This window comes from Trachypithecus francoisi, unplaced genomic scaffold, assembly GCF_009764315.1.
Source record: "Trachypithecus francoisi isolate TF-2019V2 unplaced genomic scaffold, Tfra_2.0 Lachesis_group12, whole genome shotgun sequence".
NCBI lineage: Eukaryota > Metazoa > Chordata > Mammalia > Primates > Cercopithecidae > Trachypithecus > Trachypithecus francoisi.
This window is the reverse complement of record NW_022681457.1, coordinates 90,802,301-90,828,543: the sequence shown is the minus strand read 5'-3', so window position 1 is coordinate 90,828,543 and position 26,243 is coordinate 90,802,301. Positions and strand designations below refer to the sequence as shown.

Sequence of the window (26,243 nt, the reverse complement as noted above, 5' to 3'; positions counted from 1 at the left end):
CAAGTTTATGACTTTATTTACGATCGACTTAAGTTCTATGGAAATCTCTTCAATTAACCATAATTTTAGAGAACTATCCCTCAATCCTCTTTGATATCTGTTAACTCTACAATGACTGACAAATTTCAGGTGGGAAACGGAGAAAACAGGACATTATCCTCTCCACTTCAGGCGAGCTCTAGGGTACCATCTTGCATGCCTAGAAGATTTGGGGTTCTTGGAATTGGTTTCTGTTCATATCATCTTCCCCAGGACCCCTCAGCCTCTGTGGAAATGAAGATGCCAACAGGCCCCAGAGGAGAAGCCACCATCTTGCAATTCCAGTGCAAGACTGACAGCATCAGGGCAGGAGTGCCCCAAAGCTACAGCCCGCCCCCTTTTCCTGTGGTGAATCGTTCCGTGTGCCTATCCATGCTGGGGCCCCCATAACTTGCTCAACTTCTTCAGTCCCCTCTTCCCGGGGACTTTGGACTCTGCCCATTTATCCTTGGCTTTATCAGTGACACTCCTTAAAATGAGGAAATGACCAATTCCGAGAACATCACTCTTGCCCCCAGACTCCTATAGTTACAGCCACCTGAGGTATCCTTCTGAGGGGAAGAATGTAGACAGGACATGGTATTTGATTACATGACACTTCTTATTGAGCTTTCATTATGGGTCAGGCATTGTGCAAAATGTTTCACCTGCATTTTCTCCTTTAATCCTCAAACCTTCGAGAGCACAGGTATTATCATGCACATTTTACAGATAAGGAAACAGACTCAGTGAGCTTTTAAGACTTCTTTGTGCCACATAGCTACTAAATGTTGTAGCTAGGGTTTGAACCCAAGACCTTGTGACTCCAGGCCCACACCATTACCCACCTATTTCTCTGCCTCCTGGGCCTCAGTCACTGTAATCCTGTTCCTGACACGGGCTAGGAGCAGGCTCCTGGAAGCACCAGACCGTGGAGATGGGGTTTTCCAGGCATGAGACGCTTCCAAGGGTGAACCTTGGGTCTGGCTCTCTTCATAGGATGGAAAAGTAGTTCCCAACCCCCACCCTGAAGCAGCATCTGTCCAGCAGAATAACCTCAGGCCCTTTCCCAGAGGTGTCTCTCCTGAGGAGTTCATGGAACAAGTTCAAGTGGAAGGTCAAGGGTAAACCACAAGAGACTGCCAGTCCCTGACTGGTGGAGCCATGCAGTGAATGCATGCACCTGCAGGCCAAGCTCTCAGGCCCTGAACCACCAGGCTGGAGAAGCTCTGGAAATCACAGCGTCATTGTGAGTCTCCTGCTGTGGGCCAGAGGCCACCATCCTTGCCTGCAGTGGAGGGTGGTGGTCAAGTTCATGGCTGTTAGGCACGTGGACTTGAGCTGAATCCTGGCTCCACCACTCTCAAGCTGTGTAATCACAGGCAAAGCACTGCACCTCTCTGGGCCTCAGTTCCCTCATTTGTAATAAGAGGTAATAATACCCTAACCTCCTTCAGATTTGTGAGGATTAAAACAGGTAACGCAGGACCTGGCACTTAGTTAGGGCTCAATAAATGGTGGCCAGTGAGGCTGTGGCAGTGAGAATGGCAATGATTGATAGCCCTCACTGAGTCATAACCATGAATAGGCCCCTCTGCTATGTGCTTAGCATTTATCAATGTGAACCTCACTGCCAACTTATAAGTTAAGTATCATTATTATTCCCATTTACAAACGAGAAAACTGGGGCATAGAGAGGTTGAGTAACTTGTCCAAAGCCACTCAGCCAGTGGGTGTAAGTGGCAAGGCCAGGATTTGAATCTAGGTGACTGGCCTCCAGAGCCCATGTTGTGAAATGTTCTGGTATAGTAACAGTAATTTCAAAGGTGATGGAAGGCTAGTGATCCCAGCAGCAGCAGAGGTATCCTATAGCAAAGAGTGGCCTTGGGTAGCTGTGGTCCCTGCTGAGGCCCCAGTGCTCAGAATCACTCAAGGTGCATAGTGTTTAGTGTCTTCTCCGTGTTGTTAAATTTGATCAACACAATGGTGTCCAGCATGCAATGCCCAGACCCTCTTTGCTATCTACAGTGTTGCCCCCCCTCCTTTTTTTTTTTTTTGAGATGGCGTCTTGCTCTGTCGCCCAGGCTGGAGTGCAGTGGTGTGATCTCGGCTCACTGCAAGCTCCATCTCCCGGGTTCACGCCATTCTCCTGCCTCAGCCTCCTAAGTAGCTGGGACTACAGGCACCTGCCACCACACCCAGATAATTTTTTGTATTTTTAGTAGAGACGGGGTTTCACCGTGTTAGCCAGAATGGTCTCGATCTCCTGACTTCGTAATCCGTCCGCCTCGGCCTCCCCTAGTGCTGGGATTACAGGCGTGAGCCACTATGCCTGGCCCAGTGTTGCCCTCTTATGCCTCTCCCAGATACCTTTCTAGCTTAGGACTCCTCCCAGATGCAGAATTAATGCCCCCATTTGGATGTCTCACAGGCATCTCAAACTTTACCCGGACAAAGTGAGCTGTCTTGCTTCCCTTTAGGGCACACACTTCCTGCCCTCTGTGCCAGTCATCTCCATCTTGGTCACTGCAATCCCCACCCACAAGCCCTCCAGAAAAAGCCTAGGAGTCAACTTTGATCCTTTATTCTATCAGCCATCCAATCCATCCCTAAGGTCTGTTGGCTGTACCCTCAAAGCACAGCCCCAATCTATGCATGTCCCTCCACCTCTACTCCGGCCACCCTCAACCAAGATGCAGCATCTCCAAGCTGGTTGCCCATAATAGCTGCTGCCTAACTGGTCTTCTTATTGTGCCTCTTGCCAGCTAGTATCCAGCATGATCTTTTTAAAAAATTAAGTTAAATTGAACTATACCTCTGCTTAAAACTCTCCCCTGGTTGCCTCCTGGACTCAGAACCAAGCCTGTATCTTTTTTTTTTTGAGGGATGGAGTCTCGCTCTGTTGCAGTGGTATGATCTCAGCTCACTGCAACCTCCACCTCCTGGGTTCAAGAGATTCTCCTGCCTCAGCCTCCTGAGTAGCTGGGATTACAGGCACGTGCCACCGTGCCCGGCTAATTTTTTAATTTTTAGTAGAGACGGGGTTTCATGATGTTGGTCAGGCTGGTCTCAAACTCCCGACCTCGTGATCCACCCGCCTCGGCCTCTACCTTCTTACCCTGCTTCACCCCATCCCTGCCCTCTCCACCTACCCCTCACTCTACTTTTGCCGCAGGGGCCTGTTTTCTGTTCCTCTAGCGTGTCCAGTACTTTCCCCCACCTCAGGGCCTTTGCACTTGCTGCTGCCTTTGCCAGGAACGCCATTTTCCAGGTCTTCACACAACAGGCTCCTTCTTGTCATTCAGGACTCATTTCAGAGGCCACCTCCCCAGAGAGGCCTCTCCTGACTGCTCCGTCTAAGGTAGCTTTCCTCATCACTGGCTAAGACTTTATTTCCTCATAGCTCCTACCATCACCCGAAATTTGTTCATTTGGTTTGTGTATCTGTTTTCTGCCTCCTGGCTGCTAGAATGTAAACTCCAAGAGATCAAGGAATTTGGTCTGACTTGTTCATCATTGCAATTCTGAGCCTAGAACAATATTTTGTACTTAATAGGCAGTCAATAAATGATAATTGAATTAATGACTGGCTGGCTCATAACAGGCACTCAAGAGAAAGTTGTTGAGTAGCCAAGTGAATGAATGAGGATGCAATCAGCCCTGTAAGGCTGCTACTTGTGTCCCACCTTTAAAACTCAAAGGGGTTTAGCAGCACCCTGGCAACCACACAGCTAGGGGCTGGCTTAGCTAGGGCTGAACCCAGGCCAGTCTGTCTCTATGTACTGTCCATACCTGACACCACTGCTTCTGTTTCACATTGTGCAGGCTTCTTCCCCTGGGGCCAGAAAATTTGGAATACAGCTCAGCACTTGCAGTCCAAGCTTCTGCAGACCATATTCCCTCTTCCCCAGGTATGGCTACAGCCTGCCGTGTTTGGCTTGAACCTCAGAGGCCAAGCACTTCTTGCTCTGGCCAGCTTTCTCCCTACCACCTGCCTCTCAGCCCCCAGCGCATATGAACTCCGTTGCTTCCCCATACAGCCTTCTTTGATCCAGGGTCAATGGCCCTTACAAGTCAGAGGCCTGTTGCTGAAATCCACATGGTCTTCCTTCTTGTGGATCAAAGAGATGACACAAAGCTCAGCCCCTCCCAGGGACCTCTGCCTTTGAAAATGTGCCCGGTGCGACACAAAGTGAAGGGAGGTCACAGGCCCCACCTCCTTCCCTCTGTCAGCTGGACCGAGTCCTGATGGGTCAGGATCTTTGGGATGGGCCTCCTTGGGGGTTGGCCTCACACCTGCTCCCCCCTATTCCCAGCTGTTTCCTATTCCCCCCACTCCTAGTTTGTGCTGTATCCCCAGACCAAGTCCACCCTCCAGCTGGGCACATGACATTTCCTAGATAAAACAGACACACATGACTCTCCAGTCTGCTCTGGGAAGCTTTGGACTTAAAGAGATTGTCATTCAGAGCTACCGGGCAGGTGGGGTAACCCAGGCTAGTAATTTCCCTTTCGGGCTTGTATGCCAGCATGATTCTGATGGTGAATTAGACCCATCCAGACAGCCTTTCATTCAGCAAATATTTACGGACCACTGCCCAGTGGATGAGGTTTAATCCGCTCGCAGATGCCAGCTCTTGAGAGTTCTACATGAGAGGAAGAAAGGCCAAAAGGCTTTTAATGCTTCCCAAGTATGAACCCGTTCACTCTGGCATGACTACCGCTGCTGGCACAGGATGGGTGTATGGTGGGTACTCTTTGTTCCTGTTTAGCTTGGCCTCCTAAGGAAGAACAGTTTGGGAAATCACTTTTGCAAAATCACTGACATTATTGAGGATGTTTCTTAGGATATTCTTGTAGCCTGTGGGAATTAGAATAGAGAGATGAACCTGAAAGTAGGGAGGTAGATGGGGGTGGGGGGAGACCCTAGGGTGTCTGAGAGTAGAAGAGCCATTTTATTCTCTCCCAGCTTTTGAGCAGAACCACATCTCAGTCCCCTCAGGCAGCAGGGGGCTGGAAGCCCTTCTGGAAGCAGGACTTGACATCCTCAGCTGGCTTCCCTAGGGCATTTGGAAGGGAGCATTCTCTGGTGTGGCTAAAGTGGAAGCTACTTAAAATAAGTCTAAGAGACAGACTAGAAAGATTGGGGTGGGACTCTTTCTGGAAGAACCTTGTGCTCCATGCTAAGGAATCTGAACTAGACCCTGTCAGTGATGAAGAGCCACTAAGTGACTGAGCCACTTAGTTTTGTCAGATCTGTGCCTTAGAAAGTTCTCCCTAGCAATACAGGTAGGAATGGGCTGGTGTGAGCAGGAGAGAACAGGGGCACACCTGCCTACGGAGGGTCAACCTTCAGTGAGGCAAGTGAGAGACAAGAGAGCCTGGACCACCATCTGAAGAGCGACAGAGATGTGGAAGGAGTGGGCTGGTGCAGAGGGACATGGGGGCCAATGAAGCGATGTGAACAGCAAGAAAAGCAAGAGTATAAGATGCCCTGAGGGGTCTGGCTTGGCCACTGTTGGTGGGGACACTCTTCACTGAGCTGGAGAAGACAGCAAAAAGAGCAGGTTTGGGGAAAGCAGGAAGAGTGAGGTTTTCATGGGCCAAGTTTGAAACACAAGCTGAGGAGAACTTCAGCACGGTTCACTATCCACGCGGGCCTGAAGCTCAGGACAGAGAATGGGGTTAGAGGTGGGGATTGGAGAGTTGCTCCCTAGTAACAATTACAGCAACATAGTAGATGAGAAATTCCAAGAGATGGAAGAAGTCCCCAGAGAAGAGGCCACGCTTGGCCCTCCAGTATTTAAGGGGAAGGAGGGTGGAAAGTCAGTGAAGGAGAAGGAGGGAAAGAATCATCATTATTTCAGAAGACGAAAAAAGAACTGGAAGACTTCAGAGAGTCGTGCCACCAAAAGACATGCCACCTCCGCCCAGGCCCATGAATTTCTGTGTGGTGTGAATGCTAGAAGAGTGGTATCTCTCCACCCTGCTCCTTCCCACAGAAAGGCCAGCCCTTGCTGCCTGCTGGGCCTGGACACAAAGACACTGGGTTGTGAGCCTTGGTCAGACCTAGAAGACCTCCAAGAGGTAGAAGACCTCCATGAGGTGCCCCTCATCATCACTTATCTCTGGCTGATGGGGTAACAAAAAGATATGTTAACATTCAGCCCCAGAGTTTCTTATAGAATGAGAGTTCTCTTTGTTCAGGAAAATACTACTCTATACCTAAACAGCTTGGATGAGGAGGCGAGACATTAGACTGCAAGGAGATGACAAAACCAAGAGGAAATCAGGCTCTTGTGCCTAAGAAGTTGATGGAAATTCTGAAATGGGCTCAAGGTGCAGGTGGCACCAAGGTGGAAGAGGCTGGAGAAAGAAGAGAGGGTACAATGCACATTACAGGGGAACCTGGGGTCTGCCAAGACAGAAGCCAGGGAGAAGCTTCCCGGGAGGAGGGGCCAAAAGACTGTGAGGCTCCTGGTTGCTCATACTTTCATTTTAAGTCATCTGCATTACTAAGATGTAAGCTCCTTGCATTGCCACAGCTTCCATAAAGCCTGAACTACATGCCGACACCTTTATTGGTGTTTTTGCTTGTTGGCTTGTATTTTGTATTTTGGAGAAGTGGGGGATCCAAGAAAAATGGACTCAGTTCCCAACCTAAGTTGGCAGAGCAGAATCAGGGGAAGGGAGACATGGTAGTGAGTTCAAGGTTCAGAGGAAGCTAAAGCTGACAGATTCCTGGAGATACTAGGAGGGTTAGTGGATTTCCACCATATTAGCATGGGATATTGCTGCAAATTATACTTCACTAAGCAGAGTGATACCCCCACTGCATCCGATAATTGGATTACATTTGTTTTTGGATTTTATCTTGAACAAAATAGCATGACATTTACAGTGCTGCAAAAAGAAAAAGAACTGCAGTTTATATTTCATAACTTAGACACTTGATTTTATTTACTATCATATGTCAGTTCTATCGTCATTTCACAACTCTGACACCCTCCTTGGAAGATCAGAATGTTAACTGTAACTTCCTCAAGGCAGGAGGTGGGTAAGGATGCTATAAGAAAGGGCAGATACAGCAGCTTTCAGGCTGTGGTTGGGCCACACACCTGCGTGTAGGGGCCAAGGTCTCACCTGATTGGTTTGGTAATTCCTGAAGTCAATCATGGAAAGAGGCAGGCCCTGAGTTAGGAATGGAGCCTGGGAAGATGGGACTTAGGAAATCAGGAAAGGGAACTCTAGTTCCCTTGCCCTCCACCAAGAAGGCTCAACATGGCCAAGGCCCATTCTATTGGTTGAGGAGAGGTAAACAAAGGTGAAGTCAAGTGGCAACTCAGACTGATTGGCTGTGGCTTGCCTATTGGGAGGGAATTCACAGCTGCGTCTGGACTCAAGCAGAAAGGGTGCAATGACCAATTATGTCCGCCATGGGAGTGGGAAGGAGGGAAATAGGTATACACGCCATGTAATTTTTATCCTTGGTGTCAATAACAAAAAGTGTGTGCATGTGGCAGGAAGAGGGAGTTGCTTATCCCTGGAGCTAGCCTTTTATAGTAATTACAGAAAACCTTCCTCCAAAAGAAAAATAAAACTTGAACTAAGGTGGACCTACTTATTCCAATGACTTCTCAACTCCTGGAAATGTTCCTCCTAGACTGATATATGGATGTTCAGGATCCATGGAATTTAGAGATGAGCGTTACTAGAAGAAAAGAGTGGTCAATAGTGCAAAGGTTTCTTAAGAGGTCAAGAAATATAAGAGCCAAAACAATTCCCATCTGATTTGGCAAAATGATGCAAATACTGAGGGCAAAGGCCAGTCTGCAGAGGAGCAAATGAGAAGGGAAAAGGAGGGACAGGGCTGGATGGAGCTTTCAAGATGCTGGGCTGTGTAGATGGCATGGGAAATCTTACAGTGTGATGTGATTGTTTTTCAAAGGTGGCTAAAAATTGTCTGCATGCATCATAATCTCAATTTACATACATATTTGTAATATATGCTTATGTGCAATATGTATTGGAAGAAGATGGAAAGGAAATACATTAAAATCACGGTTAAAACAGGTAAAATTTCTTTCTTCTTTATTTTCTTCTGTATTTCCTAAGCTTTTAAAGATGATCATGTGCCAGGTATGGTGGCTTATGCCTATAATCTCAGCACTTTGGGATGCCAAGGCCTGAGGATTATTTGAGCTCAGGAGTTCAAGACCAGCCTGGGCAACATAGAGAGACTCTGTCTCCATGAAAAACAACAACAACAACAAAAACAACAAAAATTAGCCGGGCATGGTAATACATGCCTGAGGTCCCCGCAACTCCAGAGGCTAAGCCAGGAGGATCGCTTGATCCCAGGAGTTTGAGGCTGCAGTGAGCCATGATTATGTCACTGAACTCCAGCATGGAGGACACAGGAAGATCCTGTCTCAAATAAAAAAAAAAAAAAAAAAAAAAAAAGAAAAAGAAAAAGAAAAAAGAAAAAGAAAAGAAAGAGAAAAAAAAAAAGATTGTGTAAGGAATAGGCTGGGAGTAGGGTGACAAATGTCTCTGTTGCCTGAAACTGAGAGGGTTTCCAGGATGCGGAACTTTCAGGACTAAAAGTGGGAAGGTCCTACACAAATATGGACAAGTTGGTCATCCTAGCTGGGAGGCTGAGGCATAGAAGAGAGGTGTTTTTCTAGGGGAGGAGGTTGTTGGAGTAAAGAGATTTTGAGCATATTTGGAGGCTGAGAGGAAGAAACTATTAGATAGGGAGAGAGGCTGAATTTGTAGGAAAGAGAAAAGAATAATTCCTACAGCGAGGTCAGTATGAAAGCTGTTGGGAAAGTGATCTGGCTTCCACAAGAGGAGAGAGGGTCTGCAATAGGAAGAGAAATGATGTTTCTTCTGAGACAGGAGGGCTAGAGGTGAGGGAAGACTGACTACATATAAGTTTGTTGATGCAGGAGAAACAATGAGGGAGCGCACGCCTGAGGGTGAGGAGGTCAGGTGAGGCTGAAACGCCCCTAGAACACCTGGGTACCCTGAAGACCCTCTGTGCTGTCCAGACTTGGGCACCTCCCTCCCTGCTGGGGTGTAGCTTTCCCCTTTGAGACTAGATGTCACTGGAAGCTCCAGCATCCCCTTCCAGCCACTGCCCCACTCCGTCAGACCCCTCTCTGGCCACCTACCTCTGCAGGAAGGCAAGGGGAAGTCCCACGTGGCGCTGTTCTCAGAGCCAGCGTGGCAGGTGAGCACGGCGTGGCCCTCCAGGAAGAAGCCAGGGTTGCAGCTGTAGCGGACCTTGTCACCGAGGTTGAAGGTTGAGCCCTGCTGGATGCCATTGGGCAGCCTCCCTGGGTTCCCACATGTGTGGCTGGGGAGAACTGTGAGGAGAGACAGAGAAAGAGACAGGTAGCCTGTGAGTTGGGCTGGAGCCCTGCCAGGTTTTCTAGTAGCATCTCCCTAGGTCACTTGGGCTTCCTGGAACTCATTTCTTCTTCTGTGAACAGCATTACCCACTGCTGATCTGCCCGCTTCTCAAGGCTGTGGATTCCCTGAGAATGGGTTACTCAGAAGAGAGAGGGGTTACTCAAAATCTCACACATGAGATTTACAATCGGACGTCCAGGTTTCTTGCCTTTTCTAATGTGCAGCCATGGATGTGAATTATGTCCATCCTGATCACTAGAGATGCAATCCCAGGAATATCACTTTAATCTCTTGGGCATGGCTGGCCTGATTTCAGACTCCACACTCCTTCTCACTAAATACCATAGAAGGGACATAAGGCATGGCATAAGAGTAGGTGTTCATTAAATCCAGTGTCCTTTCTTTCATGTGTGATCCACCCTGGCAGCCAGAGGGGCACTTTGGCCCCGCAGGTTCAGGGGAGTTGAAAGGGTTGGATTAGGCAGAATAGGCAGTGAAGTGGGAAGACAAGAGCCCGGGTTCTCATCAGCCTGACTGGTTTAAAGGGGGAAAATTGGGAGCCAGGGAACACCATGCACAGTGTGTGGCCAGAGTCAAGCAATCATGGTCACCTGCAAGTGTGCTCTCATGAGGCAGAGGAAATAGTCTTGGGGAAGATGCAAGAGTAACACGACCTGGCAGTAAGGAGGGAGGAGGACACAGCTTCTCTGTGCCCATAAGTCAGTCACCTGTTCCACCTGACCCAGCTCCCCCTGCCCTCTGCCTTGTCCCCCAGAGTTGGAACTGCCTGTGCCTTAAAGGTCAACACCTCCTATCATTCTAGGATACCCCCATGGGGTGAGGAGTAGGGGTCTTAGTCATGGCCAGACTACCGTTTAAGTACCTCTCCATTAATCCACCTGGCAATGATTTATTGAGGCTATCTCTGAGAGGCCATGCAGCCAGATGGTGGAAAGTGCAGACTTGGAAGCCAGCGTGCTTAGGTTCACTTCCCAGCCTGACATCTTACCACCCATGGGACCGTGAGCAAGTCTTTTAACCTTTTTGCACTTCGGTTTCCTCATTTGTAAGATAGGGAGCTCAACAGCACCTTCCTTATATCAAATTAATTGTTGCAAGAATTAAGCCAGTTGAGGTATGCAAAGTGCTTAGGACAGGGCCTGATGTACAATGAGTACAACACAAATGAATCTAAGTCTCAGTCCAGTGGGTGGTGTGCACAATTAATGGCATACTGAGTGTTATGATGGGACAGGGACAGGTAGGGAACCAAATCCAGCTGGGCGAGAGGTCAGAGATCACTTCCTAGAGGAAGTGACAACTCTTCAGAACCCTGGGAGATTAGTAAGACTTAGCTAAACAAAAAAGAGTAAACAGCATGTGCAAAGGCCCTGAGGCCAGAGATAACCCAGGAGCTGAGGGAGCCTGGAGTAAAAGAGTGGGGTGGCAGTGATGGGGAAGTGGAAGTGGGTAGGTCTGGACTCTAAATGGCTCCCCTAGTCCTTGCAATACCCCCTTCCTGCCAATGTTGCTGTTAGTATCTTCTTTCCAGAACCCTCTCTACCAGCCCTGATGATCTCAGAACCCTCTGAAAAAAGGTATTCCCTCCCCATTCCTCTCTCCCTCTTCTGAGAGGAAACAGCTCAGTGTGGAGGGTAATGGTAGACTTTGGAACCAGCCTGATCTGGGTGTGAAACCAGGTGCCATCGTGTCTTATTCTGTGTGACCTTGAGCCACATGAACTCTCTGAGCCTTAGTTTCTTCAACTGAGAAAGGAGTGAGGCCAAAAATATTTAGCAGTTGAGGGGGTTACCAATATAAATGCCGCACACCTGGCACAATGCCCAGAACATAGTAGGTGCTCACAAAATGGCAAATGTTCTCATTCCATTAGGCCACAGGGCCATGAGGGCATGGGCCTAGTCTGGTTCACAGGTATATCCTGGGAGACTAGCACAGTGCCTGGCACTTGTAGGGACATATGTGCATGTCCATTAATTAGTTATTTGGGGAGTTACTCATTCATGTATTAATTCCTTCATGCAACAAAAATTCATCATGGGATTTCTGTGCTTGGCACAGTGGGGCCAGCCCTCAGAGGCTTATGCTTTTGTGAGAGTGAATCTTAACGACTGAAGAGCTTTCCCTTGCCCATTCTTTACCTGTGACAAGCGAGATGACCTAGATGAACAGATTTATCTCTATTGCCCTGTCCACTGTCCCAGCTTAGCATTTCCCATGATCCCACACTGCTAGTTTACTTAGCATTTCCCATGATCCTGTGTTGCTGGTTTACTTAGCATTTATCATATTCCCTTGCTGCTGGCTTGCTTGGTGTTTCCCATGATCCTGTACTGCTGCTGGCTTACTTGGCATTTCCCATGATCCCCTGCTGCTGGCTTACTTGGCATTTCCCATGATCCCCTGCTGCTGACTTACTTGGCATTTCCCATGATCCCATGTTGCTGGCTTACTTGGTATTTCCCATGATCTCACACTGCTGGCTTACTTGGCATTTCCCATGATCCCCTGCTGCTGGTTTACTTGGCATTCCCTATGATCACATGTTGCTGGCTTACTTGGCATTTCCCATGTTCCCATGTTCCTGGCTTACTTGGCATTTCCCATGATCCCCTGCTGTTGGCTTACTTGGTACTTCCCATGATCTCCTGCTGCTGACTTACCTGGTGTTTCCCATGATCCTGTACTGCTGCTGGCTTACTTGGTATTTCCCATGATCCCACAGTGCTGGCTTACTTGGCATTTCTCATGATCCCCTGCCACTTGGAATTTCCTATGATTCCCTGTTGCTGGCTTACTTGGCATTTTCCATGATCTCCTGCTGTTGGCTTACTTGGTACTTCCCATGATCCCCTACTGCTGACTTACTTGGTGTTTCCCATGATCCTGTCCTGCTGCTGCCTTACTTGGCATTTCCCATGATCCCCTGCTGCTGACGTACTTGGCATTTCCCATGATCCCATGCTGCTGGCTTAGTTGGTACTTTCCATGATCTCTTGCTGTTGGCTTACTTGGCATTTCCCATGATCCTCTGCTGCTGGTTTACTTGGCATTTCCCATGATCCCATGCTGCTGGCTTACTTGATACTTCCCATGATCTGCTGCTGACTTACTTGGTGTTTCCCATGATCCTGTACTGTTGCTGGCTTACTTAACATTTCCCATTATCTCACACTACTGGCTTACTTGGTATTTCCCATGATCCCCTGCAGCTGGCTTACTTGGCGTATCCCATGATCCCATGCTCCTGGCTTATTTAGCATCTTCTATGATCAGTCCCCTGCTGCTGGTTCACTTGGCATTTCCCATGATGCCCTGCTGCTGGTTCACTTGGCGTTTCCCATAATCCCATGCAGCTGGCTTACAGCAGAGGCAATAACTGTGATGTGTGCATGTTTATGAGTGTTGGGGGTGGGACGGACAGGTCAGGTAAACATTTGGAGAAAAAAGCAAGGTAAGGTGAGGGGAGGGAGCCAACTAGGGGAAATGAGCTGAGAACTGGTGTAGAACTAACGTTTCATTTTCCGCAATGAGATGCAAAGACCCAATTTAATTAAATTACTAATGTCAAATTTTTAATGAACCTGCTTCTGCTTTGGGCTTTCTTCCTTCGAAATTAATGACTGGAACGTCACTATAAATAAAAGTCGATTCTTCTTAAAAAGTCACTCTCAAACGCTCACTGCTCTTTACTTAATGAGCTGTTCATAATCAGACCACTCTGACCTGACGCTTCCATTGGGACCTGGGTGTAATGAATGGGGCTCATTTCCAACCCCACCTGCTTTTTTATGCCAAGCTCCACTCCTGAGAGGTCCCACAGTGAATGGAGAAAGGGCAGACTTTAGGCTCAGAGAGACCTGGGTTCAAATGGCCTTCAATTCTTCTGAAAATGGGGATACTTTTTCATCATGTAAGGGTGTTTTTGTTTGCTAGGACTGCTGTAACAAAGCACCACAAACTAGGTGGCTGAAAACAACAGAAACTTATTTTCTCAGCTATGAAGGCTAGAAGTTTAAAATCAAGGTGTCAGCAGAGCCATGATCTCTTTGAAGCCTGTAGGGGAATCCTTCCTTTCCTCTTCCTAGTTTCTGGTGGTTTGCTGGCAACTTTTGCTGTTCCTTGCAGATGCGTCATTCCAATCCTCTGTCTTCACATGGTGTTCCCTCGCTTTGTTTCTGTGTCTGAATGTCCCCTTTTTATAAGGACACCACTCATATTGGATAGGGTACATCCTAATGACCTCATCCTAACTTAATCATCTGCAAAGACCCTGTTCCAAATGAGGTCATATTCACAGGTACTGGGGGTTAAGTCTTCAACATAGCTTTTAGGGAGACACAATTCAGCTCATCGCAGGGCTGCTGTGCAGATTAAAATTCACCTTATAATACCTATCCCTGAGTGCCAAGTATGTTTCAGGTCCTGGACTAAAAGTTTATTTTACTTTTAGTCCAGGACCTGAAACATACTAGGCACTTTATCTTGTGGGATATGTAGTATCCTCATTTTACAGGTGGAAAAAAAAAAAAAAATCAAAAAACCAGGCACAGAGAGCTTCATTCACTTGCTTGTCCAAGGCCACACAACTAGAAAATCTCAGAGCTAGGTTGAGGACCTTGGTCTTTCTGCCTCCATTGTTCAGCACTCTGGAATATGAGCCTGCTTCTGACAGAGGCAAAGCGTCCAAGCACATAGTGGGTGCTTAATAAACAAGAGCCCCCTTACTCCCTTCATCATTCTAGGCACTGCAGTAAGATGAAGAGAGATTACCTGACTGTCCAGATTTAATAGCCTGATTTTTTTCCCAGTCTGATTTGCCAATCCTATACTTTTTAATAATGTCAAGGGCAACATTTAAAGTGTGGTCTTTTGTTATGTGTCTAATGCGCAACTTGCTGGACAGACATAGGAGATTGGAGATAAGCTACAAAGCCAATCCTTTCTAAGGTACCGTGTTCTTTGATTTTTTTTAGAATGTCCATGTATTTTTTAGCACAGACACTATAACCGTTCATGCTCTCCCATCTATAAAGCTTCCCTTTGATTGCTTACAAAATGAAGAGGGAGATATTTACATCCAGCGCAGCCCAGAACAATATTATTAAAGCGGTGCCTGACATTGAACAATTCCATTGTAGATTAGCTGTGGGGAATTTCTGTCCCTTCTACAAAGCCTGACTCTTGCCAATCAACATAATATTCTCAGTGACTGTATGACAATGAATCTCCTCTGTGGCTCAAGTGCAGCAAAAGCTACACCATGCCTTCTTTTATTTTTAACTTGAGACTTTGGTTCCCATATTATAATGAAGAGTCATTTACGCTCTCTGGACAAGCACCCTCCATATGTTTTGATTTCTTATCTTCCATCAAGTAACTTGTTTCATCTCCATGGCCATACGATTGATACCAAGTGGTAGGCTAGTTGGGAAGAAGAATTCAGGGAGAAGGATTTAGTCTTCCCACAATCCTCAGCATGGAAAGAAGAGAAGGTGATGCTTGTGTACGTGTGTCCATATGTGTGTGATGCGGGGGCAGTGGGCAGGATCGGGGAGGGAGGAATAGGAACTACTCTTTTTTGAGTCCCGGATCTGTGCTAGGCACTTCTACATCATATATTAGCTTATTCAATCTTTATAACTCCCTTATTTTTAGCAGTTTGGCCTTTTAAACATAATTCATTGCATACTTACTCTGTGCTATCCTTAATGTCAAGTGCTTTTCATGTATTTCCATCCCCAAGAGTTTTCTATACTTGCTGTCTCCATTTCCTCTCCACTCAACTGATATATATTTATATTTTATTATACATGAGATATATAATTATACATTTTATATATGTCATATATAAAGTTAATATACATCATATACTACATATGATATATATTTTTGCTTGATACATCCATTTGTTTATTATTTGTCTCACCTTGCAACAGTGTAAGCTCCATAAGGACACACATTTTTTGGTCTTTTTTGTTCAATTCTGTTTCTCAGTTCCCAGAACAGTGCCTGATGTATAATAATACCTTCATAAAAGTTTACTGAGAGACTTAGTGATCTTATGCAATCCTCCCAACAACGTATTGAGAGAGGTGCTATTATCATCCCTTGTTGAGATAAGCATGGTTGCCAGAGATGTTGGAGCATTTATCCAAGGCCACACAGCTCACTCCAGGGACAGAGGTGGGTTTTCACATCACTGCCTGGGATTCCACATTTCTGCCTGCACTAGGCCAGTCTTGCACTGACCATTCCACAGGAAGTCTATGGTGACTAGTGTACCTTGAAACATTCTCACAAGGAATTCACATGCATTCTCCTCAGGGAGAGGATTTGGGGTGACAACCAGGCAAGTTGACCTCTAGGTTGGTCCTGTATATTTCCTGCTACCTGTCAATCAAACAGAGGCAAGGGTGCCAGGGCATCAGATAGAGGATGCTACCCACAACTAGTCAGTGGGCCCCGCCCTGCTGGGCTTTGCCCTAACCACTGTCAGGCGGAAGTCCTCCGCCATAAGCCTATTCTCTCTACTCACGTTTGTGATTTTGCAACCTTCAGCATCATGGTCATGTGGAAAGTTTTATAAAGATACTGATGCTTAGACCCTATCCCTAAACCTACTGAATCATAATATGAGAAATAGAGCCTGGGCTGCTCCAGGAGAATGAAAAGCTGAGATTGAGAACAACTCCCAGTAATCTATTCATGTAAGTTATTCCACTGGCCCAGCTGGGTTTACCTCTGTGAGCTTTAACTGCTCAATCACCAGGGCCTTTCTTGCTTTTAGGTTTTTACTTCTGAGAGTAGCAAACCTGGCCTCTCTCCTGGAGTTCCCTGTCCTCCATAAACCACATTAGCCCTACAACTTTTCCTCTCATTTGAAGACCCTCATGCCTCTTCCCTGGACTTCTGTACCCAACTCTGATCTTCTCACTGCTGGCCTTGCCCTCTCCAATGCATTGTACCCAGCAATGCTGAAGCCAGCATTCTAGAATGACAAATTCACCATGGTACTGCCCTATTGACCCTGCCGGGAGCCCACATTATAAAAGTAAGTTCTGCCGGGCGCGGTGGCTCAAGCCTGCAATCCCAGCACTTTGGGAGGCCAAGACGGGCAGATCACGAGGTCAGGAGATCGAGACCATCCTGGCTAACACGGTGAAACTCCGTCTCTACTAAAAAATACAAAAAAAACTAGCCGGGCGAGGTGGCGGGCACCTGTAGTCCCAGCTACTTGGAAGGCTGAGGCACGAGAATGGCATAAACCTGGGAGGCGGAGCTTGCAGTGAGCCGAGATCTGGCCACTGCACTCCAGCCTGGGCAACAGAGTGAGACTCTGTTTCAAAAAAAAAAAGTAAGTTCCTTACCACCAAGGCACAGGCAAACACAGAACCTCTGGTCTTCTGGGTGACTCTAATGAGAATATGTAATGATTTGAAAGATTAATTTAAAAAAGGAAATAAAAAGAAAACCTTAAGAACCTCTCTGTTGCCTTCAGTATAAATTAAAGCTTAGGCCTAGGCAGCCCCCATCCTTGTGATCTGACTGTTGTTGATGTTTTGTGCCTTCTCTCATCTAGTCCTCTCTACCGTTGCTACTCTAAACTACAGGCTCCCCAAGCACTCCTTCTTTTTCTCTCAAATTCTTCATCTGGCAAACTCCATCAAAACCACACTTAAATGTCACCTCCTCCGTAAAGCCCTCCTTGATACCCTTGGTGTCCTGTATAACCCATAAGATCCCGCAAGAACACATCTTGATTGAATATAAATACTGTCACAGTGTCAGTGGAGATTGGCTCTTAGAATCCTGAATCTCCTGGCCCACGAAATAGGCAGGCTCCCTCCGCTCATTTGGTTAATGTTGCAATCTCACAATCCCACATTTTACAAGATTGGGTTTTTTTTGGACCCCACCTAAGGAGTTATGTGGGGGTTTCCTTGAGCTTCAATTCCTGCACTTTGTTATATGTTGTAATTCATTCATTCATCCATTTATAACACCCTGGCTTCCAAACAGGAGCTGAGCCTGCTTGTAATTGTTTCTTTAGGTGTCTATTTTCATCTCTGGACTCCTTGAGGGGCAGGAACGGTACTGTATTCTTTATATATCTAGCATTTGATTTCATGTCTGGCAGGAAGAGAGTGCTCAATTGAAGCCGGAATGTGTTGAGTGAATGAAATCTATATGTATACATAATAAAATATATATTATATATTAATCAGAATTACACACACACACACGAAGCAATAAACTAGTGTAAGAATTGGTAAACATTTTCCATACAGGGCCAGACAGAAAATTTTTTTGACCTTGTAGACTATATGATCTCTGTCACAGGGACCTGATTTTTTCCATGCAGTGTGAAAGCAGCCACAGGCAATATGTGTTCCAACCAAACTTTAGTTATAAAAACAGCCAGCTGACCCACAGACCACGGTTTGCTGACCCTGAACTAGTGTTTATTCAGTTATGTACTTATGTGAGGCATATGATTCATATCTCAGGAACCACCCCTCTCCTGTGATAAAGGCGAGTGAGGAAAGGTCAGTTTTGATGGGAGTCAAAGATGGGAAGGGACTGTGGGGCAAGTGAGCTGCACCAGGGAGGGTGCTGGACAGAGGTGACTGGCAGGTACTGGAAGGGACAGGCAGGTGGCACTTGAATATTGAGACCTACATCAAATTTCCTTTTCCCTTCCATGTGGCCCTGGGGACAGGTGGACATTGTGCTGGCTGCAGGGAAGGGCTTGTGTATTTATAGCTTCCACCCTTCCCCATCAAAATGGGATTCATTTTTAGTCTTTATAGCTAATCCTTAGGTTGGTAATGATGACCTTATTTTACCAAAGAGACAGCTGAATTTAGAGACCCGAAGGGTCACACAGGTAATAGAAGTAGTGAAAGTAATAATAGTCACGGCTTGAGTGTTTACTATGAGCTGGGCACACTGCTCAGTAATCTTCTATTTCATCTTACCTGGACGGAGGCACAAATGTCTCCTTTTTACAGGGAGGAAACTGAGGAACAGCTGGGCTAACTCTGACCCAGGGCTACACTGCAGGTTGGGATCAAAGCTGGGGTTGAAACCCAAGCTGCTTGATCTAAGGGCTGTGCCCTTTGCCATGTTGTAATTTGATCTCCCAGAATTGAAGACCTATGTTTGTTTCACTGCTTGTCCGGTGTGAAGTCCATGCTCTTGGTACCTTCAGAGTTCCTCTCCTTGCCAGGCCTAGAGCATGCCCAACCCACACCCAGTCAGAGCTCTCCTTGGCCCCTTTCCTCCAACCTGGACTAGCTGGGGCTGCAAATCTATCCATCATTGCACCAGAGGGGCCGCAGAGAGGCTGTCAGAACAGAACTCTCCTTGCTGCTTCCTAACCACAGAACCCATGGCTTCCTTTCTTCCACCTGGGATTCTTTTAAAGAAGCACCACCAAGAAGCAAACATCATAGGCCCCAGAATAGAGCTGCCAAGTAAAGTACAGGACTCCCAGTTCGAGAAACACAAACCCTTCTATAGTATAAGCATATCCCTTGGACTATTTGGAATATACCTATACTAAAAAGACTTTGTTATTTGGAATTCAAATTTAACTGGGTTTCTTGCATTTTCATTTGCCAATTTGGGCAATCCCGACCCAGAGGGAAGAGGTATCTCTTCGACATCGAAGACTTCAACCTCTTAAAAAGTTGGGGCCATTTCTCTGGGGAAATGGGGTAGAGGAAAAGGGGAAGAGCTAGACCCTGCCTTTAAGGAATTTAATATTGAACTAGAAGAGTGGACGTAGAGGGGAACATTTCAGGGCCTCCTAGGGTAGGACCTGAGAAGGTTTGGGATACAGCAAGATTGTAGGGGAGCAGTGAGCCACATTACCTCCTTCTTTCTCCTGTCACTCTCTGGGGGAAGTGCACTTTTTCCAAACCGATAACATGTGCTGCCCCTGTTTCAGGAGACTATGGCAAGCCTTGGTTCCTTGGAGGAAGAGCATTAGGCTGGCACCAGGTCCTTTATCCTATGGCCTATGTGATCCTCTCCAGCACCTGCCTCTCTGCCCCCTGCTCAGCTCGACATGCCCCCATGGCACCCTAGCACAGGGATAATCAAACGTATCTAGACAGAAAAACACATGGAAAATCAGTGGTACCCTATGGTGAAGCATGGCAAAATACTGTTAAAATTAGTCTTAGAATAGCTAAATATGCAATTTGGGGCTAAATTTGATCAACTGCATAATGGGGTCGAGAAATATCTTCCGGTGTGTTCCATGATACACTGGCTGAGAAATAAATGTAACGAGAAAAACGTTCAGTGTGTCAGGTAATTTTTAAAAATACCACAGAAACTCCCTCCTTGTGAAGAAACCAGTGCTTACAAGTTGATCTGAGTTTCTGCAGGAGAAACCAGCTTAACCTTGCTTAATCCAGAATTTCCAAAAATGTGACTATATAATCACTGCCCTGACTTTGGAACTTTTCTCTCAGTAATGCCTAATAACATCTGAATTGTTCTGTGAAACACATTTTGGGAAGTATTGGATTCTGGGATAAGATAAACCTGAGTTGCTTTACTTTCTGTATTAGTCATCACGAAAATAAAACAACAATAGCCAGGGTAGTTGACATTTACATAGAACTTTCCAGGTTAATATGAAAATGTTTTTCTTGACAAACATGTCTCCCACTGGAACACGCAAAGAACTGTTTGTTCTGGGGGCAGGGTTGGCCTAAGGTCTTCTATGACCCATTGGCTAGTAACTTGTGGTGGTAAAATCAATTCTTACCAAAGAGGTAAACTAATCGCTTCCAGATGAATGTAGCATGTTAAGGAAGGACAAAGAGGCCAAACAAAGAGAAAGAAAACCTTCTTTCTTTTCATCTGAGAACTTTTTTTTTTTGAGACAGAGTTTTTTTGACCCTGTTGCTCAGGGTAGAGTACAGTGGCATAATCTTGGCTCACTGCAACCTCCACCTCCCGGGTTCAAGCAAGTCTCCTGCCTCAGCCTCCCGAGTAACTGGGATTACAGGTACGTACCACCACGCCCAGCTAATTTTTTTTTCTTTTTTTTTTGTATTTTTAGTAGAGATGGGGATTTACCATGTGAGCTAGGCTGGTCTCGAACTCCTGACCTCAAGTGATCCACCTGCCTCAGCCTCCCAAAGCGCTGGGATTATAGGCGTGAGCCACCGCACCCAGCTGCCTGGCAACTTTTATAGCAGGATATGTTTTCTGTTTGTCTGGGGCAGAATGACTCTCAGGCTTTGGGAGGTTTATGGCCAGGGCTGCCATGTTTGGCCCACCTCCCCGTCCAGCTGCAGACAGAATGTCATCTTCTATGGCCTCAGCCTTGAACCAATCCTGGCAAAGGAGCTCAAAGAGGAGGAGGCTCTGAACCCAGCTGGAGTGTCCTGCCTTGAGGCTGGGGGTTATAACTATCGGTGAGGCTGCCCACCTGGGAAGTCACTCTATCACTTGCCAGGGCTGTCCCAACAGACTGCATAACTAGCCCTGTTATCTCCTTAACCTCCCCCAGGGTGGGAGCCCTGCTCTGGGTCAGGCTCTGCTGTCCCTGCCCAAGGCTGAGTCTTAGTCCCCTATATCCCGCTGACTGGTAGGGAAGTATTGCTTTAAGGACCAGCATTACTTGGGATGCCCATAGCAATGTCCCACACATCAACTAATCCCGTAGACAACAGAACTCCAGAGCCCCTATTTCCTCTGCTTGGCTCCCTGTCCAGGGCCCTGAAGCCCCAGCACACCTCACAGCCATCTCTCTTCTTAAGGCAAGAGACAGCTGAACTCATATTCTACTGGAAGAAGCACAATGTTCCCAAGGCTCCAGACCCATGGCTTCTCTCCTTCCAAGAAAAGTTAGACAGGGGGCCCAAAGAGGAACTGAGGAAGTGGTGTCTGACCACCATCATCCATCTGATTCTTGTACCTTCTGCAAAGGATGGTGAACAGGGTGACTACAAAAGACAGGGACTCAACATGTGGTGCACCTGAGTTTCCATAGAGTGTCCTGTGAATCCTCGTTCTCCTCACTTCCTCCTTCAGCATCAGCACCATTGCTTACGGACCACTTCTATGACAAACTTCATACTTAATCCTGTCTCATTTAATGCTCATAACAGCCCTGAGGTGGATACTGTGCCCATTGGACAGGAGAGGAAACTGAGGCTCAGAGAGGGTGAGTCACTTGCTCATATTCACACAGCATGGTACCAGGGGAGCTGGGATGTACACCTAGTCAGCCTGACTTTGGCACCTTCTTTCTTAGCTGCTGTAGAAGCAGAGGAAGAGTTGGTGAGTCACAAGACTATCTTGCTGGCTACGGAGTCTGCTTTGAGGCTTTGTTTTCTACAGGTCCCTCTAACTGGACCAAAGATGGTGCTTGGTGAACATTTTGCAGTTTGAGGATCAGGAACAGCAGGAAAGGAGAGCCCCTGCCTCATCCATTCACTTTCACTCATCTCTGAAGTCCAACTACTCTCCAAAGGCCTCATGGAGGCCCCTGGGCAGGGGGAGGCCATCTGTTCAGGTCCTCTGACATCACAGAGGCAAGTGGTAGAACGGGCTCTGCCCTCTGCCCTCTGCCCTCTACCCTGGACAAGCTCCTTACTTGGAAGACCCAGAAATGTCTTACAGAGAAACACAAGCATACTAACACACTCTCACACTCAACATGCACAAATCCATCCATGCACATACTCCCCTTTACAAGAGACATGCACACACATACATTGTCATACACATAAACATACACATATAAAAACAGACAAATTCAGGATGCATCTGAACACAGCTCTTACATTCACACACATGACAAAAGATACAACACACTTACTCTCCCACATATTTGAATAAACCACTCATGTTTATGTACAACCTGTGTCCACCTCAAGATACCGATCCATTTCCGTGTAGCCTCTCTGGATTAATAAACTTTTACACAGATGTCTCTTTATACAACCAGAACAGCCCTCAGAAGTCAGTGTTATATCACACACTCATGGGGCCTGCCTGACACTTGTGTTTAAGCTTCTGTTTTCCCAGACACAGTACAGAATGCAGGGATAGAGGTGTGGAGGTAGTTCTAACCCTAGAGACGTCTCAAGCATCTGCTGGCTCAGTCTGTGATCTCAGAGGTAGGGATCACGGGCTGTCAGGATCAGGGAGACACAGGGCGTCATGGTCCAGAAAATGTCTCTGGCGTCCCATAGACCTGGGTTTGAATTCCATCTGTGCCTCTCCTGGCTGTGGGTTACTGGTTATATAACAGGTATGGATTAGGAGAGTGGACTCTGGAGGTGGACTCTGGTTCATAATCAAAGCCCAGCACTGTTACTTAAATAGCAAGCTACTTCACCTTCCTGCATCTCAGCTTCCTCACCAATAAAATGGGGGTAATAATCGCACCCAGCTTAGAGAGCTGTTGAGAGGATTAAGTCCGATAAACCAGGCAAAGTGCTTATCTCAGTGTCTGACACACAAGAAGTGCTCAATAAGTTTAGGATGTGATTACATATAAGCCCCTGGAGTTCCCTGGGAGAAGATGCCAGGGCAGCGTGGGAGAGGCTGGAGCTGAAATGAAGAGAAGCCGGGCACAGTGGCTGGAGAGAGCAGATGGCCCCAGGAACCAGAACATGGGATGCACCCTGGCTCTACCAGGCAGGCAGCATCCCTTAGACCTACACTGCTCTTGTTGAGCCAGGGAGGGGTCTGCTGCTTTGAATTCTAAAGACGTCCCTTACAGCCTAATAAGCATTACTCATGAATAGTCCTACCCAGCTGCAAACTGAAATGCAAGAGGAGACCCTATGTATCACTGGATTCAGACCTGGTCCCCTCTCTGACCCTCTCCTCAGCTGCCCTGTGCTGGGCCCTGGCCCACCAGCCAGTGGCTCACAGCTTCAGGGATGAGGGGAAGGAATAATTCAGAGAAGTTTCCTGGAAGAGGCATTTGGTACAGTCTTGACAGAGAAGGAAGGATGTTCCAGAGAGAGGAAGTGGCACATGGCCAGGAGTACAGAAGCCCCCACTGCTTGCTTTCCAGGCTCTTATTCCCAGGGTTAGTGACTCTTAACTTCCTGTCTGCAGTCCAAGTCCCAGTACAGACCTTCCTCCTGACTCCAGACCCCAAGTCTTGCTACTTTCAGGTTTCTCTAAGTGAAAATCTCAGAGATACCTCCAACTGCACATGACCCAAAGCATTCTCCTGCCCTTACTCTAAACCTATCTCTCCCCTGGGTTCCTTGCACCTGGGACTGGCCCATCATCCAGCCAGCCATCCAAGCCGAGACCTCATCTGGTCTCACATCCAGTCTCTTGAATTAGCTTTCTTCCATCTCTTATATCTGCCCCCACCCCATTGCTCAGGCTCCAGGACCAGCCCCTACCCTATCTCAGTTTCTTCTCTTGGACTTGGAGATAGCCTCCTCATTGTTCTGTCTTCAGACTTGCCCCAATCCAACCCATTCTCTAAACAACTAGTAGGATCATGGCTATTCACTCCTAAAAGCTCTTCAGTTGGTGTCAAGTTCTAGAATGTCACTCAAGGTCCTCCATGAGCTAGCTCCACCCATGTCTCCAACTGTACGTACCCCTGTCTCCTCCTCATACCCAATGTTCCAGCAACAATGGCTTTCCTTATATCTCCTCCAGCAGAGAGAGAGAGAGATGAGAGAGAGAGAGGAGAGAGAGAGAGAGAGAGAGAGAGAGAGAGAGAGGAGAGTGTCTATAGTCATGCTGGTGTGTTGGTGTTACACGAGCATGTGTGTGTCTATGTATGCATGTAAGCTACATATGTATGAAATGTGTGGGTATGTGGGTATGTGCAGGGACACGGCATGTGGCATGTGGGTATTTAGGTAGGAGAGCCTGTTGAGGATAGGCATTGAGGGAAACATGGTTGAGAAGCCAGTGGTTGGCATAGTTGGGCAAGATGACATTTACAGCAAAGGCTAGGCTACTGACAGGTCCAGGAAATCAAGGCCTAGGAGTCAGGTGTTACCAGGCCCTGAATATTCCCAGGTGAAATCAAGGGAGCTGCACTCCCCACTCTCCAGACCTGGCCTGCAACTGTCCTGGGGCACAGGTCATATGCACAGAAGAAGCCTTATGCCATATCCCTGGGTATCTTGTCTCCCTCCTTCCTATTCAGCCAAGGATTGGGATGAGAGGCCTCCAAACAGCCTGCATCTGTCTCATGTCTCTGAAGAGCCGCTGCTGACCTGATCATCCCACCATGGTGATTGTTCACCAAAGACAGAAAGCTGTTAATTCCAACTCCTAACTGATTACTGCATTGAGTCAGGCCTCATCCAGAACCTTGGGTGTTTTTCTAGACACCTGAGAACCCCAATTTATCTTTCCCCTTGGTCCTCTATGGGACAATCTGACCCACAGTCATTCCTGACTGACATTGGCCAAGTCTCTAACCTTCCACCCTCTTTTCCCAGGCCAGTCTGTTAGCACACATCTCCAGGGCAGGAGGGAGGCTTCAGAAGCCAGCCTAGTTCTCTCTTTCCTCCCTTGAGCAAAAGGACAAGAATTTGTCTAAATGTTAGGGACACTGCATTCCACTCTGTCATCTGTTCAAGAGGCACATGGCTTACTGGAGCTGCTCATTCATTCACTCATTCAACCGGTGTCTTCACACACCGGTGGTATGCTGGGAACTGATGATGAGTGTCCTCCCTGCCCTCATCATGCTTACACTCTACAAAAGGTGCTCTTGTGTTTAGAAAACTATCAGAGCCCATTCCAGGCTGCAATCCCTAAGAAGAGGTGAGGCCAAATGACCTTCAAGGATCTGCTCTGTGCCAAGCAATTATACCAGCCATTTACATCATTGATTGCCAAGAAAAATCAATCTCTTCCCTGCCTTTCTCCCATCTACCCACCCATCCTCCACTTCAGGTTCCCTGCCACGCTCACCTCCTTCTCCAGTTCTCCTGCTCCGACACTCACCTGCCTATAAAACAAACCCAGGCACCATCCTTAAGCTTCTTGTGACTCTTTGATGCCAGCAGAAGAAACTGTCTACTTCTTAGCAAGACATTTAAGGTCCTGCATGATCTGGACTCAGCCATCTGTCCAGATTTTCCTCCCGCTACTTCCATCCTTACCACACCCTCAACCATGCACATTCCTGCTCCTTTGGAATTATCACCTCTCCTTCCATGACCTCTCCTGTGTGCCCTTTCATGCTTCTGGGCCTCTGCGGTTGCTGGCCCCACCTCTGAAATACTCTTCTGGTTTTCCTCATCTGGCACATCCTTCTCCACCTTTCGAGACTCAGTTCAAATATCACCTCTGGGAAGACATCCCCTTCTCCTCCGTGGAGCCCAGTGGTCCAGCGTGCTTTGTACACACCTCCAATGACACTCAGCATGGTGGGGAGACCACAGGAGCCAAGGCAGAGAGAACGAGAAGAGCAGTTAAGGGCTGAGTCCTAGGAAACTCTGACCAAGAGGCTATGATGCCCACAAGTATCTTGAGAATGACAACTTGGCTGGCAATGTATGAAATGCCACCAAGAGAGCTGAAGCCAGAAGATGACTGAACAGAGCTGTTGAATTTGATGGTCCAGTTATAGAACCAGTGGTATTAAACAGAGGAAAAGTAATAGAGCAAAGAGGTAGAGGTCTGAATAAGGATAACACTAGTGATGGTGGATAATCTTTAAGTACATGAAGTTCTTCTCTGTCCCAGGGCCTTTACACAATATTCCCTGGCCCAGAAGTGCTCTGTCTTCCACTCTGCATTGCTCACTCATGATC

At 47.1% G+C, this 26,243-nt stretch overlaps 1 protein-coding gene across 1 annotated transcript in view; it reads right to left on the bottom strand.

Annotated features, from left to right (window-relative positions):
- Positions 1-26,243, bottom strand: part of CSMD2 (CUB and Sushi multiple domains 2) — a 602,688-nt gene that overhangs the window by 410,027 nt on the left and 166,418 nt on the right. Inside the window, exon 4 of the mRNA XM_033228874.1 lies at positions 9,195-9,389. Within this exon, the coding sequence (XP_033084765.1) occupies positions 9,195-9,389 (195 nt within the window). The remainder of the gene's footprint in view (positions 1-9,194; positions 9,390-26,243) is intronic.